The 20922-nt window shown below is 38.7% G+C and overlaps 1 protein-coding gene across 6 annotated transcripts in view; it reads left to right on the forward strand.

Annotated features, from left to right (window-relative positions):
* vav2 (vav 2 guanine nucleotide exchange factor) overlaps nucleotides 1–20922 on the forward strand; it is a 256865-nt gene that overhangs the window by 182619 nt on the left and 53324 nt on the right. For all 6 annotated transcript variants that reach the window (XM_056268289.1, XM_056268290.1, XM_056268292.1 and 3 more), the window contains exons 3-4: nucleotides 76–134; nucleotides 17235–17303. In XM_056268289.1, coding sequence (XP_056124264.1) covers nucleotides 76–134; nucleotides 17235–17303 — 128 coding nt within the window. The remainder of the gene's footprint in view (nucleotides 1–75; nucleotides 135–17234; nucleotides 17304–20922) is intronic.

Raw genomic sequence — 20922 nt, forward strand, 5'->3', positions numbered from 1 at the left:
TCTAGTTATGATTTTGCTGTAATTTGCATTAAGTGAAGTTTCTTTGGCTAACCCGAACCTTCTCTTGTTCCACAGGTGATCTCTGCGCTGTCCAGAATATCCCACAACAGCATTGGACAGATCAAAGGCATCAGGTAATTCATTTCCTCCACATGCTGATTGTGTTTCCTTTCAGTAGTGGTGTGTCTCGAGTCTTAAGGATTATTTCACAGCGCTCTCTTGGGCTGCACCTTTTATGTGGCTCCATTCATTGGGCCTGCAGGTAGAAGCAGTTGGCACAGACCACCGCATATGTGCGAAACCTGTGGGCCAAAACCCATGAAGTGTGTGGTTGTCGCTCCCCTCAGGTGTTTTAGCGGGGTGGAACCTGCCTCCCTGCTTTATAGGCGACTGGGATCACTTCCCGTCTCATTATTTGGCCAGTCTGTTCGCCCTGCTTCGCAAATAAAGCCTTTTATCCGACGGGGTAATGAGCTGATGGAGCGAGCCATTAGGCGTTTTGCCAGAGCGGGGCGGAGCCGATCAAGGTCTACCATTAGTCAGTAAAGCGTAACAGACTGAGGGGTACCTAAATCACTTCCGGTCTTCACCAGGCACGCTGCCCCACAGGGATGGCCAAAATACTGCCCATTGATTTGTCAAAAGTCTGGACTGAATCTTTTGTACTGGAAAAATGTAATGATTCTCCATTGTAAAAGTTTGAAGTAATTAGAGGAAAGATTTTAAGACGGATTGTGGCGGCAGATGAATCTACTGTGACTAATGCAAGTCAAATTTGCACCCTGAGCAAGTCTTTTACACTTGACGTTTTAAGTGCGCTGGATTTTGGGAGTTATAGTCGCATAATTTCCTGGCTGTATACAGCAAGCAATGAAAGGCAGCTTTGTTTTCATCGATACCACGACGTGTGTCACAGCTTTGAGGGCGGAAACAGCATGTGCTTTAGTTGTTAGGCCGACGGTAACCCACATTTCTTGAAAAAGACCTTTATTTTAGTCTGTTTTACAGTTTTGTGCCGTAGAATTAAGGCTGAATAAAATTAGCTGTCTGTTTTATTTCCCCTTCAAGCATCTCAAAAAGCAAGAAATGTCTCTGTCTTGCTTGGAACATTCCTCGTACACCCTTTTGGATTTGGTTTAAAGCTGCATGCAGATGTTTTTCCCGACAGGGCTTGAAATTCAGCCACATTCTCGCAAGCAAAATACTAATCAATATTCAAAAGACAGGGTTTCTCTTAGCACAGTTTGGTTGCATTGTTTTTGGGGTGTACTAGAATGTTTTCATGCTTTATTGAATTTATTTATATTTATAAAAAATGCATTATTTTTCACATATATTACATTATTACTGCTTCTCTCTCCCCAATCTGGTTGAAATGTATAATTTTCGATGAAGCCCCTCCTTCCGAAATACGAAATGTGCTGTGATTGGTTAGCCTGCCCAGTGTTTTGTGCAACTCTTAGCGCTTGTTTGGGAAATGTCCCACCCCTCCATAACCACAAGTTCTTCTCTAGTGTAAATATAAATAAGGATGGTGTCAATTTTAAACCAATTCGAGCCCGATTCAGACCCTGACAAATGACAATGTTAACGAACAAGAGGATCGTGCTGAACAGATTTTAAGCACGGATTTCACAGGACGTTTCAGAGTGGTATGTTTTTTGTATTTTTCTTATAGATATGTTATCCAGCATTTAATCATATTTGTTGGAGAACTATGATAATACAAACAGTAATCGATCACAAAATCATGGATACTTTTCCTAAGGGGTGGTGAACAGTCTTTCAAAAGCAAGAGCTTACAAAATCTAAAGAAAACTACATCAATACTATAATGTTAGTTAGCAGGCTAGCGGAGGCAAAGCTTTGCCCTTCGTTTACATCATAGCTTAGCAACTACATAAAACTTATAATTGGAACTCTTAATAGAAAATACAATTACAAATAACAAGACGTACAATTTGTGATGCATAAACAACAGATTGTCCTGACAAAGTGGGAACTGCTATGTCTTTCAGGAGAAGCTTTTGTGCGTATGGCCTGCATTGTACTCTCTTCTGTCTGCTGTTCTCCGTAAAATGTGCCATGCACAGACAAACGTTCAGGTTATAATGTTCAGGAACAGTGTTAAAAAATATTTTTAACCTCTTTAAGTTTGTCAGCCTTAGGACAAACTTTTTCTGGGGTGAAAAAAACAGCGACAACACTCTTCGTCTTCTCTAGGAAAGCGGGGATCTAGACCGGGATTATTTAAACAAGATCCAGCAAAAGTGCTTTGTTGTCCAAACGAGCCGTTCGTTGTAGTTCTTGGAAAGCAGATTCTGTTAACCCTCTGGGGACCAGAAACGCGCCGGCGCGTTTTGCTCGTTTTTTTTCACATAGCAGAAAAATAGACTTAAAGTACTACCATAATTTCTGTTCATATAGAGTTAAGAAATATGAGAAAATAATCTGTTAAATGTCTACTTTTTTATGTGCCCACATACAATCGAAATAAAATATTGTGCTTTTGTAAAATAAAGAAAATAAACAGGGTGTGCGTTCTGCCTCTCCGTCACGGTGAACTTTTTTTCTGGAGCACGTCTCTAATCTTCAACACAACTCAGCTAATACTAATCACCCAGCCATAAGCAATATATCTTTTAAATCATTTGAGTTTGTACTTTTAAATGATCCGATTCAAAACTAAAATAAATATTCTCCGTTTATGTCATCTATATAAAAAGAGAGACGTGTCAGCCGTTCTAATTATCTTTCTCTCAGCTCATTATCTCTGGTAATGTGTCACACGCCCACGGAGAGCACGCGCTATTCAAACGCAAATATGTGAAGCAACACATTGAGACGCGTTAACGCCCATAAACTCTGAAAACACACTATATTTTTAGTCAGATTAATCTACTGTCGTCTTGCGCGACTATATGAGGAACAATCCTGGGACATTTACCACAGAACAAGTGCTGGTTTATTTTCACTTCGAGGATGAGCAACAGATTCAGCTGAGAAGTAAGTGTTTTATGCAAGTGCTTTGTTCTAATTGCGATATAGAATAACGTTAGTGTCTGTAAACGGAAAAATAGCATACTGTTTAAATGTGAATCGTGTGTGTGTGTGTGTGTGTGTGTGTGTGTGTGTGTGTGTGTGTGTGTGTGTGTGTGTGTGTGTGTGTGTGTGTGTGTGTGTGTTTGTTTTTGTGATATATGAGGACACAAATGTGTATAATGACATGCATATTACACTGGTATTACAACTTACACGTGATATATGAGGACATTGCATGTGTCCTCATATTTCAAATAGCTTAAAAAACATAAAAAACAATGGGTTTTTTTTTATGTAAAAATGCAGCATGTCTCCTGTGATGGGTAGGTTTAGGGATAGGGGCAGTGTAGGGGGATAGAATATACAGTTTGTCCAGTATAAAAGTCATTACGCCTATGGAATGTCCTCATATATCACAAAAACAAAGCTGTGTGTGTGTGTGTGTGTGTGTGTGTGTGTGTGTGTGTGTGTGTGTGTGTGAATGAATTAATGAATGAATGAATGAACGCACAGATACGCACTGTTACAGACTAAATAAAAGACAACATTTCGACTAGTTTTGGAGAAAGTTTTTACTCTAAAATAGACATCAAATAAGCTTTTGTTAGGAGTTTCTGCTCATATGTTAAATATATAGTATGTTTTGTCAATAAACTAATCAACTAAGATGTTAAAGTGTTATGAATCAAATGAATAATGAATCCTCAACTTTGAAATATGTATGATCAAACTAAGACATTTACGGAAAAAGACTATTTTCTTTTCAAGATGTTTCCAACTCTAACTTTGAACTTTGAACTGAAATAAAACCATGTCTATATGGTGAAGGGTGTGTGATAGAAGTGTCCAGACATATGCACCATGTATTTTAAAGAAGAACATTTAATTATTTGTGATACATTATTCATTCACAAAGAATTCAAGGACATTATTCATGTCCCTAAAGGTTGGAGTTTTCCTCATTTTTTTAATTAAGGCATTAAGATTTTTTATTCCTCTTTTTAGTCAACTTTAGCATGGGTGTTTTCACTTATTCTAAGCAGTGTGTGTGTGTGTGTGTGTGTGTGTGTGTGTGTGTGTGTGTGTGTGTGTGTGTGTGTGTGTGTGTGTGTGTGTGTTGTAAATAAATCCAAACAATCTAAAAGCCATTCTTTTTTAAATCTCCTCATTCTTTGTGCAAGGCTCCTGATAATGATATGGCCTGATAGCACCTAATAGGGCCATTATGGGAGGGTCTTTGTCTTTCTCAGGTGTGGAATGCCACACATATTAATGAGAGATCACGCCTCCTCCCATAAAGCTTTCTCAAACAAAACACGTCATTAAAAATGTAAAAGACTTTATTGACTTATCTGAATGAGTAGTCAGGATGATTCTCACATAGTTTTGGAGCAAATATTCTAGACTATGTGATACAATTTTCAAAAGTCTTGTGAAGAAATAATCAATATGTGTTTTGTGGTCTTATTTCAGCAACTTTCATTTTAATTTTTTTTCAATAACAATGCATAAACATTATTCTCTTAAAAATACAAACATGTACATACATGTTGCTCACATATCATGGTAGCCCCTTTTGTGCTATATAGAGTGGATTTACACCGTTGCCATTAACATGTTTATAAATAACTGAAAAAAGCACAAATGTCAGTGCATGTCAAAACATCCCAAGGGCCCCAAAAACACCCTGGTCCCCAGAGGGTTAATAAAACGTCTCCCTTTGGAGTGGACTTGAGCTTTGTAACCTTGCAGGTCTTTTTTATGCTCAAACAGCAACATTACACACTAACTAAAGTTGAAAAAGCAAAATAGGACCCCTTTAAAGAAAGACCTTAGAGAGAGACACCTCCATAGCATCGTTTTGCTCTTTGACTTCTTTGGTTAATGGTTATTTTGAATGCCTGTTAATTAATTAGCCATCACAAGATACAGAGTGCCGCTTCATGGAGGGACACTGTGACATTACTCACAATGAAAATCTTTTTTTCAGCTGTGACCACATCCTCTCCCTTTGAGCTTTCCTGTCTACACAAATTCCAACTGGCGATCAAAACAGAAATGTGTTACTAGGGCTGCACGATTTGAGGAAAATGCCATATTGCGATTAATGAGGTCAATATTGCGATTGCGATATGCGATTGCGATATAATAAAATGGTTTCATGAGTCAACTTGCTTGGTTCTAAAGTAAAATGCACACACAGATTAGTGATCATTCTGTGTATTAATGTGTATTTCTCAACTCAAACTAGCAACAACAACTAAATGATTGATAACACCTATAATGATAAATAAACCATTGATGTCTGGATAAAAATGACGACACCCCCCACATTTTAAACGTTAATTATAGCCATCCAACATTACAGTGATTCCATCAATACAATTGAAAGCTATCAACTTTTAAAATATTTATTAGGCTTAAAAAAATAACAGCTTTTAAATTAAGTGAACTTCAAACAATCCTCACATAAACCCATAATAAATGCCATATTTACTTGTGCCCTTCCTGTCTTAACAGGTAGGATTGAGGATTTACATACAGATTTATACACAGAAATTGAATAAAGTTATCAAACAGTCTGCGCTGCATGAATTATAAATGATATATAGACTAATCCTTATTAAAGCTACAAAACTTCTTTAGTCAAGAGCAGTGAGTAATTTTCTGTTCCCTTTGTTCTTTGTTTAACTTTACTGACGGAACGCTTTATTCGCTGCTGGCCCTTTAAGAGCAGCCGTTGCCGAGACGCGTATCTCACACGCGCCTCATTCTCTCACAAGCACAACTCTTTTCGTCCATCATAAGACTGTTCTTATGTTATGAAGATAATCGACAAAACGACATTATGGCATAATTGTGTGTGTTATTGTTTGTTCAAGCTCGAAAGAGAACTGTATTCTGGCACCCGGTCTGTGCATGCGCATTATACTGGCACGCGTTTTTCTGTGAGTCACATTCAGGACATTCACAGGCAGCGCGCTCTCTTTTGACTTATTGTCGTGCAAAATGGTTTTAAGGCATTTGCACGAAAAGCGGGATCATGTAACACTAGTCAAAGGATGACAAAAAAGAAGAGATGCTGCGTTAATAGCCCTAATTTGTTTATTTCATATAAAATCGCGGCATTTTGCGTTATATAATCGCATAGGTTTGACATCGCGATTACGATTGCGATACGATTAATCGTGCAGCACTATGTGTTACTCTGTATTTATTGTTCAAGTGTACTTTTTTTGCTGTTATACTGTACATCTAGACTATTTTAAGTAACTCACAGTCACACCTTTAGATATAAACCACCGCTTTTACATATGGAGGTCCTGCTTCAATAAAAAAGCCTTTTACTGAGTAGGAGGAACAAGGAAAGGCAAAGTGTTAGTCATTAGCAGTGGTGGACGAAGTACACATACCATGTACTTGAGTAAAAGTAAAGATACTAAAAAATATTTCTCAAGTAAAAGTGCTGCCTTTAAACATTCACTTGAGTAAAATTACAAAAGTATTTGCCTTCAAATGTACTTATGTATCCAAGTACTTTGATTTTTTATGGCTATAATGTCCTATTATAATTTGTCACAAGACTCTTGCTTAACTCAGTCTAAGTGAAGACTAATGTCACTCTTGGCTAGACTTGTAGTCGAGACCGCCTAAACCGAGACCAAGACACTACCAAGACCAGATGGTATCGAGACCAAGACAAGACCAAGACCAAGACCAAGACAGACCAAGTCGAGACCAAGACCAAGTCGAGACTAAGACCGAGACCAAGTCGAGACCGGAGGGGAAAAAAACATTAGTGTTGAAGCTAAGCAATAACTTGTCAAATGTTGTTTTGCATTTGCCTGCCTATCTCTGCTGATTTCGAAGTCTCCAAATGAATCCATTCTGCAACTTTTAAATACATAATTATATTTTTAAAAACGAAATTATAGGCTTAAGTGCAGGATCCGAAAGTTGGTCGTTTTTGTCGCTATGGTTTCACACACACACACACACACACACCGTTGGCGGTGCGCTCAAAGTCATCTGTCAGTTGTGCAGTTACCCAACATCTCCTGAATGAAGGTAAAACCCATCATGTCACTGATATGTGTTTTACTAAATATTAATATATCAAAAACTGTAAATGAAATGTGTTTTTTAAATCAAGTGATCAAATTGCTCGTTGCCGCTGCGATCAGTGGCGCGGATACAGTGTTTTCTCGCGTGGCTCGCGCGCACCGCACCGTCTTCACTCGGACGCGCGCTTCAATACGTTGCGGATATCGTCGTGGATATTGTAGTATTGTATTGCTCAATCCCCTGACCACTATGTCGGTCTGAGACAGCGAGACCTAGACAAGACCGAGAGGTCCGAGACCAAGACAAGACCGAGACCAAAGACCGTCAAGGCCGTGACAAGACCGAGACCACGTAAAAGTGGTCTCGAGACCAAGACCGGTCTCGAGACATACATCACTACTCTTGGCACACCAATCTATTAATGAAATGACATTAATTAGTCTGATATATATACTGTATATATATATATATATATATATATATATATATATATATATTTGAATTGAATAAATTTTTTTGTGTGATTAATTTTGGAGGGAAGGGGACTGTTCCCATAAGGTATAAAACATTTACAGTATTTACTGTATATATTTTTCTCCAGCGCCTATGGTCATAATTATTAACATCTTAATGGTATGATACATTCACATAAACCTGCACAACGCCATTAAAAAATATATATATAAATATATATATATATACACACACACATACATATATATATATATATATATATATATATATAATAATTCATCACATTTATATAGCGCTTTTCTGGACACTCAAAGCGCTTCACATAGAAGGGGGAATCTCCTCAACCACCACCAATGTGCAGCATCCACCTGAATGATGCGACGGCAGCCATATTGTGCCAAAATGCCCACCACACACCAGCTTACTGGTGGAGAGGAGACAGAGTGATGAAGCCAATTGGTATATATATATATATGGGGATGATTAGGAGGCCATGATGGACAGAGGCCACTGGGCAAATTTGGCCAGGATGTCTTTCGAAAGAGTAGGGGTGTAACCCCGGCATCCTGGCCAAATTTGCCCAGTTTGGGATTTTTTGTGACCACAGAGAGTCAGGGCCTCGGTTTAACGTCTCATCCGAAGGACGCAGGGCTGTTTGAAGGAATTTGGGGGCCCCAAGCAAAATGGACATGGAGGACATAAGCTATGAAAAAATCATGTTCCTCTGCCTTTTTCAGGTTAAATAATGTTTATAGATGGGTAAGGTTACAAATTATTTATTAAGTAAAAAGACTGTTTGCTAACAGTTAAATGACAATTAACTAAATATTAAATAACTAACAATTTACCATCTATTAATGATTGTTATTATAAAGTGTTACAGAAAACTTAAAGATATGTTAGCATTTCCATATTTTGATATTAGAAGGGAAGGGATGCTGCTTTCACTACCAATGCTTAAAAACATCCCAAGCTAATGTTTGATGCACGGAATTTATTGTGTGGTTTTCCTAACCCCCATTGGTAAATAGATTATCACGGTGGAATAGTTATGCTATGCCACTTTCATCAAAACCTATTAGCTATAGCAATGTCATGTCATTAAATACGATAAACAGTGATTCTGGAACTCCTTAAACCGTTAAAAAACATATTACAGTATGTAACGTTAACCATATTCCGTCCGTTCGAAAAAAAATTTGCACTAACTGTTCGTTACAAGCAGCATTTGCCGTCAGGCAGGTACTAACATAAACATATTTTTGCTAGTCTAATGTTACCTGCTGCAAAATTACACCATTTGTACAAGACAAGTAGAGCTATTTTTTTATGCAGTGTAATTTATTACTTTACCACTACATAGCTGCCAACTCTCACGCATTGGCCGTGAGACACCCGCATTTGATTGGTTTCACACGCTCACACGCCACACTCCCGATTTCTCACGCTGAAGTGTCAACCCGGGCGGTCAAATGCCTGGAAGATGAGTTTATCTATATATCTACCTGTTGAGCCACTCGTGATCGACTAGTTATACCGCAAATTCGTTAAAAATCTCCCGTTATCTAGAGCGAGCGTGCATGCGAGACAGAGATTGTGCTCCAAACCGCGTAGAGCGAGCGAGAGACCTTGCGCGAGCGAGGTTGCCCCTCGCCCCCCCCCCCCGTCAACAAATCTCACTCGTCTCTACCCCAACCCCCCCCACCCGTCAACAAATCTCACTCGTCTCTACCCCCCCCCCCCCCCCCCCCGTCAACAAATCTCACGCCGAGCAAAAATCAAAAGTTGGCAGGTATGCCACTATCTGGTATTTTTCTTAACCTTCTCTTCCTTTCTCTTCTTTCTTTTCTGGCTTCCTGAAGCATAATTCCGCTTCATGATAACTCCCGAGGAGGTTTGAATTTTGCCGGCAGCAGAGATCGCGTGGTTGGCTGCTGTCAGCGACTACTGAGAGGGGCCCCCTTGAGGGGGATTCCGATAACAGTGTCATTGCACTTTACTGCATTGACTATCATAGGGGCGCTCACAGTTTGTTGTTGCATTTTATTCTTAAACAGTCGTTGTCTTGGGGCCCCAGTCCAGCTCGGGGCCCCAAGCAATTGCTTGGTTTGCCTGTCCTGTTCCGACGGGCCTGGAAGGACAGTGCTCAATTGACAGTATAGTCTCCCCATTACTAGACTGGGGCGTTAGGACCCACACGCCCCCTGCTGGCCTCACTAACACCTCTTCCAGCAGCAACCTGGTTTTCTCAGAAGGTCTCCCATCCAGGTACTAAGCAGGCTCAGCCCTGCTTAGCTTTAGTGGGCAACCAGTCTTGGGCTACAGGGTGATATGGCTGCTGGCTTAAATATATATTCTATGTTATAGGAGCAGCCAATTTCCCTCAAAAATTAAACACAAAAACGCATTAATGCAGTGTTTCTGTTTTCTACTCCCCAGAAAAAAAAGCTATTATATGCAAGTCATTTTAGTGGCAACGTAAGCAATGTACATAATGCGTCAATACTTACCGATAATTGCTGCAATAATAGCTGCTGCTCTCTGTCCCGCTTAAAATCATTGTCAACGCGATTTGTTTGGAACTATTAAGAGCTACACGAATAACGTGACCGCGTGGCGGCGAGATCACTGTCACAACCATCTATGTTGCGCAACTCTCATATTTAACGGCTCTGGTTCGCGCTTAGTAGATACCGCCAAGGCAAGTTCAAAACAAAGCGCGCGTGCTGTACTGTGATTGGTGGCTCGTTTGACCAGTTACGTTTTTATCCACTCATAAATAAAAAGGAACGACTGATTTTGAAAATGTAGTAGAGTAAAAAGTAAGATATTTGACTTTGAAATGTAGTGGAGTTAAAGTAAAAGTCTCCCAAAATTTAAATACTTGAGTAAAGCACAGATACGCAAAAAAGCTACTTAAGTACAGTAACGAATTACATTTTACTTCGTTACTGTCCACCACTGGTCATTAGTGCAACACCTGTTGACGTGATCTCTGGTTTCCCTCTTCTCAGCATAGCATGTATCTGAACCACTGCTCTCTCAAATTCACTCAGATTGTATTTATCACTAAATGGTTTGTTATGTGCAGATCACAGTATATGAGAGAAATCACCCTCCTTTTACTGTATTTGTGTGCTGCATTGTTCAGAACCAGGAACTAACACGAAAAAACTAACTTTTAGCCAAAACCTACTAGTGAGCTATATCCTTCTCTAACTGACATGAAACCTCATAAGTAACTGATTTGGAACATTCTACATATAACTCTGCATCATGCAAATAGCACACAAGAGACTTGATTCAGTTGACGAGAAATAATGTTTGAATAAGTAGTGAATGCACTCTCAAAAAGAAAAAATGTACAGCTTTTCATGGAGGCAGTACCCTTAAAGGGTCAACTTTGTACCCTATTTACCCATAAAAGTTCATTGTAGTACCGTGAGGCTACATATTACTAGTACTCTAGGGTACTAAAATGCATCTTTTAGGGGTAGATAAGGTACAAAGTTATCCTTTTTGGGGTACTGCCCAGTGACAAGCTGTTGTATCCCTAAAGGTAAACAACTTCTGATAGTGCACTTATGTTTGCCTGCAATCAACTTACTCCATTTTAGACCAGATATACATTTAAAATCTCTCTGATACTTGAATTTTTAATTTAGAAAGGGAAAAATTATTTTGTCAACACAAATATAGTCATGTATTTTTCATAAATTTTGTTGTCAATGGGTGGATACCCATGGATTTAACCACCTGAATGGTAAAAAAAAACCCCAAAAACTTTAAGATTAGTAATAGTTTACTGGAGACACGGGCAAGATCTCTCTCTCTCTAACACACACTTTTACTTCCCTTAGATTACATGTGCTTTTATCTCTTACATGTATAGGATGTCACCCACTGACATGTGAACAACGGTCTTTTATGTATAATGCCATACTGTACACTAAATATGCGCTAGCTACATCAACCAGTCATTCATGCACAGAGCCACTGTATGCTTTAGACATGCACAATTTACCTTCATCATCCATTTACACATAGATTGCTATGCATTATGGATGTGCACACACATCACATGCAAGATGGTGCTGTCATGTCTTTTGCAGGGACAAGCATAACAAAAGAATGACAAAGCATAATGTGCATTACATGAATGGTTTTGCTCCTGGCATTTGATAGAAGACAGAGATTGCGGAGCAGATTGAATCTTCTTGTAAGCATCAGATAATCCCCCGCATCCACTCAGCTTTCTGCTTTATTGATTCCTGTGGTGATGGACACTGCTCTTCAATGTGAAAGCGCTGTATCTCACTCAGTCTGTATCTCACTAAGTCCTGAGAGAAACCCAGAGTCTGCTGGTGGAGTTATCATATAGATGCTCTCCTCTGATCATCCTTCCAGTGATATTCAAGTATGATCCAGACAGGATCAGGTGCTCTGGGCTGCTTTGGATACTGAAGGATTACTGGACTCCTGCTTTTTATAGAAGATCAATATAATCTGACATTTTGCTTGCAGTTTTACTCTGATGATGAGAAATTAGAGACATTACTATTGAGAGGAAAGAAAAAAGGCATCAGGAGGGATTTTAGTCTTGAATAAAGAATTACATTTTACATTATAAAATGTTATCAGATTAAAACGTAGTTTTATTTTAATTATGAAGTACATTTTTATTGTATTATTTTCTAAATACATATTTCTAGTTTTATTTTACAACAAGGCACATTATTTAAAGAAGGTTTGTCTTCACTATCTTGTCAAAATGTAACTTGCTCCGCCTTTATACATCATAATAGAGAAAGACTGAAAGTGTGATTATTGCTTTTATACAATAGTTTAATAAGACGTTAATATTTAGTAACTTAATTTAATACCAGTTACTTTGTGGGTTTTTTTGTCCTTATTTTTTGTTCCTATGAATTGGCGTGCTTGAGCAAATCAGTTCGGTTGAATGAAGGACCTGTTTTCTTACTGAATGAATTACTGGTTTTGAAATGATCGTTTTAATGATTCAGTCAGTGACTCTTTCATAAAGGCAGTCATTTGTCGCCACCTATTGGTGTAACAAGGTAACCTGCAGAAAGAATCACAAAATTTTTTGTGTGTGTGTATTTTATTAGAATGACAAATTTGTATTTTTAAAGCATGAATAGGTTTTTACAATAAAAACTATGCAAAATAAGGAAATTTTGTACAACAATTATTTATTGTATAATTTATTACAAAAACAAGTGCAAAATTGTATCTTAACAACATGTTGTCATATCATGAACTAGAGATTCCCACCAGAAATCATAAAAGCTTCCTAAATGGCTGGAATGCTGCTTCTTCTGTGTTAATGTGATGTGTAGTTGTAGACAATTTCAGCATGAAAGCTTTAGCTGATTTTGTAATCATACTGCTGTATGTTTTCTAATCTTGTGTAACCTAATAGAAAATGTATAAGTTTCACTTTTTTTCCCCCTTCACTTCATGGAGCAAACTACTGAACGCTTCAGATGTTTTAATATTCTTCAAGCTTTTCTGAGCCTTCGCTCACAGAATAGAGAGCACATATCTGTTTCTGTGAGATAAAAACCCAGGGATACTGTTTTCTTGGACATAAATGGAATTGAATAGAGTTTGATGTGTCTGCAAAATCCAATTAAAGCGAGTATTGGCCTGATGTGTTTTAGGCTGTAATCACTGAGGGATAGGAGCAGCTTTCATATTATTCTGATTTCAAATGATCAGGTTTGTCACAGCTCCTACATTTTTGTTTGGGTAGATGTAATACAGTAGACGTTGCCTGATGGTTTATTAAAGCTGCAGTCCGGCGTTTTTCCTCTTTGTCGCCATCTCTGTTTGAAATCTGCAATTGCAGTCATTCGCGGAATTATCAACTTTACGTGAGTTGTACTTCAACACCCTCGACACGGCACAGCGCAGATGAACACAATGTTTGAGGAGAGTGTGCAGCTGTCAATCACCGTGCCGGTGTGGATACTGGCATTCACAGATTATTCTTTTTGGAAGTATGACCAACATAATAATTTTCACCGGAAAATGTCATCTGAACTAGTAAGAAACATCCACTTTTGTTCTGGTTCTGACATTGCAGTAAATCGCGCTGATTAAATCTAACGCTTACCGCTTATAAGTTATCATATCACGAAAAACCATGCAAATTATACTTCGTTTTCAAATTGTTAATGTTAACAACGTCAGCATTGTGTGACTACATGTAATGTCCTTCCGATATGTATCCTTGTTTTCGCATGGGTCCGGTTGCAGTCTCTCTTTTTCTGTAGCCACTCCGAAGTCCGAACGAAGTCTTTTGCATTTTACAGCGGGTGAATCTGTTGTCACTGGTGATTGTCATTTGAACCTTTCTGGATCCGCCATCAAATTGATAAGTTTAATTATATCAAGTGCAGTGAGAAAAGGCTATAAATCTCCACCTCCAGCATCCTCACACGCAATATAGCTTATACTACCCGAGACTCCTTCTTTATGTGTACAGATGTGACGTAATGACGCAAAGACAAGCTCGAATTTCCCGCGGAAATCCACCAGTACCACTGGAATTAAAAACAGTATTACAAGCTGACCGCTTTGAATCGAGCTAAGGCAAGCAGATAGTTTTGAACACTGGCTGGTTATGTATTTTCTCAAATATGTATTTTGGATAATTTTTAACCCAAAAAAAGCTACGGACTGCAGCTTTAAGAAGTGAAAGATTTTAGCTAAAACAAAGACTTCTAATTGGTCCTATGTGAATATTTGATGTCGACAAATTAATCACACCACAGTAGGGCATTGTGCCATGATCTCTATTTTGCATAGTACCTGCACCATTCAAAAGTTGGACACACATTACTGCATTTGTTTCCTTTTATGAAATGAAATATATTTATATGTTTGGTCCAATACCGATTGGTCACAAATACAGCATTTAACGGTTAGAATCTGACTCTAGAACAGCAGAACTAGAAGGGTGTGTTATAGATAAATGTGAAATGATCCATTAGAAACATTTTTCTAGGTAGATCCATGCAGAATGTTATTTAAGTAAGATGTAATTTGCAAACAGTTTAGATGAGCAAACAATGATATTTTTTTCAAACCCATAGAAACAGTAACTAGATAACCTGTAAAGCTTTACCTTTGCTTTGACAGGAGATGCAGGTTTAATTCACGTGATTAATTAGCATGACATTAGTGAGCAGGTTTAACCTTCTTTTATTATAAACGCGTCTGAAGCAGATGAGGAGGAAGTCCTTTTGAACCAAGATGTTTAATTAGCGATTCATTTGATGAACCCTTGTAAGCAGGCTAATTATTTTGCTATCAGCAATCATTTCATCATGCGATACAGCATCTTTGTGTTATGAGTTCAGAATGGTTATAGTCTCTCATCACAAAGCCTTGTTTTAATAAAATACATCTGAGCGAAACATTTATACTTTCACCTCAAATACGTAATGCATTCATTTGGAGGTTGTTTTCCTGCCGACAATGAATTTGATGCTGCATTATAATGAGGAGAAATTAATGTTGTGGATGCCATCTACAATTGAGCTTGTCATGGTGACATTTTTAAAATCTTTTTACCTTTGATTGCAAGTGTTTTAGAGTCGATAGGTTTTTCGCAACACCCGCAGTTAAGCACTCCATTCATGTCTATTTTTATATGTACGAATTGTATGTGCATCGATTTGATGTATATACACAGCCATATGGTCTGTATCTGTCTATGGGCTGACTGGCAGCAGCTTTAATGTTAAAGCTAATGGTGGTGTGCTCTGTTAGCTGTCAGAGAGCATCTCTCTCTCTCTCTCTCTCTCTCTCTCTCTCTCTCTCTCTCTCTCTCTCTCTCTCTCTCTCTCTCTCTCTCTCTCTCTCTCTCTCTCTCTCTCTCTCTCTCTCTCTCTCTCTCTCTCTCTCTCTCTCTCTCTCTCTCTGTCTGTCTATCAGAAAGGATAGCATCCTCAAGTGTCTTGTTGTTGGGAGGTGTGAGGTTAGGAGTTGGTCACATTGTCAGAGTGCATGTGTGTTTGTTAGCCTTCTTTTGTGTGGGTGAGGATGTCCGATGTCAGTATTGGTTAAGCAGGGGGGCTCTTAGTGCATCTGACCCCAAGAAAAAAAAAGTCCACCAAAAAAAAACAAGTGACAGTTTGCTTAGATCATGCTAAATCCCTCTAGTAATATCACTCAAGGTCAGAGTCTTTCCTACCCTATAGCTCTATTTCTCTCCCTCTCTCTCTCCTTTTCTCTCTCCATCCCTGCTCTTTGACATCTCCGTAGAGACAGTAATACAGCGTAGTTATGATTGAAGAGATGGCCTTCTGTCAACATGAGATTGAACTCTATTTTTTAATTTTCTGAAGAAAATGTCAATGCTCTGTGCCTGTGCATAACTATATGCGAACAGCACCGCCATCTTGGAACAGTCAATGAGGAGACCTTGGTGAATGGAAGTGTATAACTTTCTGTATCATTGAGTCATTAAATCATTAATTTAATCGATTTGTTCAAAAACTCTGATTCTTTTATTAAAAAAACAGCTAACCATTCTTATGAGTGAGTCATTGAGTCATTCACTCAACCAAATTGATTTGTTTAAAAAGAAACAAAACAAGAGACTGTCTTTATGCATGAATCATTGAACGCATTGAATCATTAGAAACACATGTTGCAGCAATTCTGCTGTGGGTTTGTTTGGATCTTCTTTTTTTTTCTTGGCAGCAAAAACAAGCAAACGATTTGGCAATGTTGTGTCTAAAATGTAAGTTGCTTAACTGCTTGTTTATTGAACTGTGTAAGAGAAATATCCCGTCCTTGTCTGCTAATCACATCTGTGGTGATATATGGCCATAACACTCTGTTGCCATGATGTTTTGTGTTGCATGGAAAGAGTGCATAATTCAAAGGTGAGAATCACATCTATTAAATGTTGTGACTTTGAGGTGTACCCTATACACGCTAAAGCCAAAGTGACACAGCTTGCCTCAAATTCACTTTATTTTCCATGCCTCATGTTTTTTGCATACCACATAGCACCTTTTGCCCCACATAATGTGCAAGATTAAGTGATTTGATGAGATCTCTAGAGGAAGTGCCATGCCATTAATCAAATAATTGATCGGTCCTCCATTTGCAGCTTTCTAATTGGCTGGTGAATGTTCGCGAGCCCTGGATTTAAAACCCCCAGCGGGTCAGCTCTCTGAGGAGTCTGACACGCAGTTATTGAGAAAGGGGCTGAAGTGTTTGCATTTAGGTGTTCCTGTCAAACTGCAAAAGCCTGTGTCATTCAGTCCTGCCATGGCCTTTTCACTGTTCCAACCGTATTCTGTCAGAAATCAGATAAGTGCTTTTGAAACATCTGTCATATTGTTACAAATGTCAATCATGGAGTAGGTGTTCATGAATAAACCCACCTGTTGAATTATGGATGTTGAGGAGTGAATCATGATATTCTTTCCTTCTCTGTGCGGTGGCTAATGCTCTCCCCTCTCTCTCTCTCTCTCTCTCTCTCTCTCTCTCTCTCTCTCTCTCTCTCTCTCTCTCTCTCTCTCTCTCTCTCTCTCTCTCTCTCTCTCTCTCTCTCTCTCTCTCTCTCTCTCTCTCTCTCTCTCTCTCTCTCTCTCTCCCTCTCTCCCCAGGCCCTTTCCATCAGAGGACACTGCGCTGAATGAAGATGATGTGTACCGGAGCTTGGAGGAGTTGGCAGAGTAAGTGTTTTAAATCATAGAAAAAGAGTATAATGACAATTAGCATAAACAAGGTGGGCTTTAACCCAAAGGTTGTGTGTAAAAAGTCCAGGCTCTACGTAATAATCCTCCCATTTTTACTGTTCATGTTATATTTTCAGATCAGTGGCTATTAAAGTTCCTTTGTTTGCATTATTCCGAGCTAATTATTATTACTCTCATGAGGTTGTCACATTGTACGTGATATCGGTGATCAGTATTAACCAAACGCATTTGTTTGGAAATGCTAGATAAGGATTACGATATTAAAAAACAATATATTTATGAAATTAGTGTTACATTTTTTCATATGATATATAGAGCCATTTCTCATGGCTATGAGCATGATATTTCTCATATAATTCCAAATGTATGATACAGCTTTCATTGGGGAAATGAGCAAAGCGATATCTTTGTCATAGCATTCTTTCAATGGTTAAGGGTATTTCCTAAGACTGGGAAAGCTCTAGTCAATGGATTTAATAAGAATCGTATAAGAGGTTTATGCCCTCTTTCTATTTGTTCTTCTATGCATTTAAAGATCTAGGGCTTTGTTAATATTCCCATACTTAAAGTTTCCACTGTCATTTTAAACTTTGCATGTGCTGCACATTTGTACCATTTTCTTCTATGCATTTAAAGATCTAGGGCTTTGTTAATATTCCCATACTTAAAGTTTCCACTGTCATTTTAAACTTTGCATGTGCTGCACATTTGTACCATTTTGTTTTAATATGATTTTTCATTCAAGTAGCATTCTAGTCATGCCACTTGAAATTCTCTGACCCCAGCTGGACAATACCCAATGGACTTGGATTGATCGATCAATCAATGGATTGCTTTAGTCATTCCTAGGGGTGGGAAAAAAATCGATATTGCAATATATTGTTGTGCTCTCTGTCGCAATAAATAATCGATACACTAACGCCCAATATCGATATTTTATTACAACACAAAATGATTAATTTACCCGTTGTCAGTGTCACTGTCACTACCCATATCTACCATTCTGTTTGCGGGGGCGCTGTTCGAGTAAATAGGGGTAAAGTGGCGCAAACAGCGGCCGGTGAAGAACACAAGTTAACTAACAACAACAACAGAGAATTGCAGAAAAAAAGAGAAGCGAGAAGAATGGCGGAAAAAATAAAAAACTAATCAAAGACCCACCCGCTAGTTTCCACTCTAAAGTGTGGAGACACTTCGGGTTTTACGAGCATAGAGAGCGCAACGGCCGCGCGCGCGCACTCGCACTCGCACGTCTTCAAACAACACGAGCGCTGTCTTGCTCTCTCCCTCGCGCATATTAATCAAAATCAATTGACACGATAGTAAAAGGTCGGAAGACCGCAGTTTCACGTGGAGCATTTGGAGATTTTTAGAGATTAGAGACTCGCCTAAACTCAATGAACAACATCTCAACACTAAATTATAAAGGCCTGTCTCATATAGACGCCTGTCTCAAATACAAGCCGGTGCAGTTCGACGATTTGGGAAAATAAAAACCCGGGAAGTTTTACGGTATATTAATTCTCAATATGTACACATGCATTATTCTTGTGCCTAACATAATGAAAACGGCTTTTCCCCTCACAATGACAGTAAACTAATTATTACATTAACATGAGTCACGTTGCATAGGCTATTTTCAGTTCAAAATGGCGAAACTAGACAAAAGTATATTCGTGTGCCTTATTATTTTTGTGCCTGATTATTTCCTTATTCCTTCTTTTTCTTTTCAGTCACATATATCGTGATATATCGTTGATGAAATTTCTTCCAATATATTGAATATCGTAGATATCGCGAATCGTGATATTATCATATCGTGGACCACATATCGCCACAGAATTGAATCGTGAGGTACCTGTATCGTCCCACCCCTAGTCATTCCCATCTTTAAAATTGTCAAATGAACAAGTCAGTTGTTCTCAGGCTGTCTTAAAGTCGGATGGTCTAGTGCTCTGTTACAGAGGTTATTTTCAACTGGGAGATGAGGAAATCCCAAGTTCTTATTTTTATGGAATGCAGCATTAATTAGTAGCATTTAAATGTGATTGGAATATAATGTTTTATTTATCTATTTATTCATATACCGGTAGTCACAACAGTGTCCTTAGTGTCCGGCTGGTGCAGTCACTTGCACAAATAGCCAGGTGATAAACACTCTTCTGGATGCTCGGAGCATGGCAGGCTGGCAGTGTGGGCGTTAAGAAGAGAGTGAGTGAGGGAGGGGGTTGTGTGGTGACAGGCCTGATTCTTGGCTGATTAATTATGAATAATTAGGTAGCAGGGCGGATAGGTGTCATTCATCTGCAGAGGACTGCGTGACACAGACGTGTTTGCGCAGGCTGCATACATTACACTTCTCACAATGCCTGTAAGAAACATCTGTGTAGCTGTAAATTGAGATGAGCCTCTGTCACAGCTCAAACGGTTGTGTACATGCTTTTTTGAGCCAATATGAAGTGAGGGTAGACCATGTTTAATTCAGGGCAAACAAAAACAAGGCACTTATTGCACTTTTAATAACTATTTTTAATGTCAAGCACATCCTGCTCTATATTTTCGCATTCACCCAAGTTTCTTTTATTGCAAGTTTCTTTTATTGCTCTAACGTGTTTATAACTTCAAACAGTCCTGCCAACTGAAAGCTGTGTGGATATACCGTATTTACATACGGAGGAAAAATAAGGTTACAATTGTGAACGTCTTCAAGATTGATCACGCTACAAATTCATCAGATTTCAAACCCCTATCCTGGACTATGCATTACTATCACAACCTTGTTTTGATGGAGGGTTTTTATAGGCCATTAAAAAGAGAAATGATGGTTGGAAAGGGACAGGATCAGGATATGACACACGCTGGATTTGAACCTGGGAACCGAGCTAGAGATTTGCTATAACATCTATATTGCTCTAAATGTATGTGGTGGCTCTCAGTGGACAGGACTGCTTTGTAATTTACACATGAGAGCAACAAAGAAACATGCAAAATGGTGGTACCGTCTGCTCCATGTTGTCCCTATTTCAGAGCTCAACAATAAGGTTGACCCGGGCCACTGAGTTTTGGGCCAGTTAGGCTGCGATACCACTGAAAATATTACATCTCATTGATCTTGTACATCTGTACTGAAATATTTTCTTTTCTTTAATTTGATTTTACAGTATTATGGCAAATTTTGATGATTTGTCACCAAGATAATGTTTTCTAGCTGGGTGACATAGATGAGGTATTATTAATAAAAAAAATGACCTGACTGTCAAAAGTAACAGTCTTGAAAACATCAGTTCAGTAATTCTATTTTCAAAACATCAAGGCATAAAAAAACACATTATCAACAAATGTAAGAATTCCATCAATGTGCTGAAAACTCTCTCACAATATCCCCCCGGGGCATTGGGCCATCTTTACTGTTGAGTCTTGGTCTATGTGAGGCCATATGTGGGCCTTTGACATTTACATTGTCTACGGCCTCTTGCACTGATCCGTATCGACTTTAGACGCTTCCTGACATGGCCTCAAGTGATTGCTGACCTCTTTTAAAGTTCTTGATATCCCTCTGCCATCTGACCCCTCTTTACATGCAGATTCATGTTGA

The sequence above is a fragment of the Rhinichthys klamathensis genome, unplaced genomic scaffold (genome assembly GCF_029890125.1).
Source record: "Rhinichthys klamathensis goyatoka isolate OS25496 unplaced genomic scaffold, OSU_Roscu_1.1 h1tg000270l_1, whole genome shotgun sequence".
NCBI classification, from domain to species: Eukaryota; Metazoa; Chordata; class Actinopteri; order Cypriniformes; family Leuciscidae; genus Rhinichthys; species Rhinichthys klamathensis.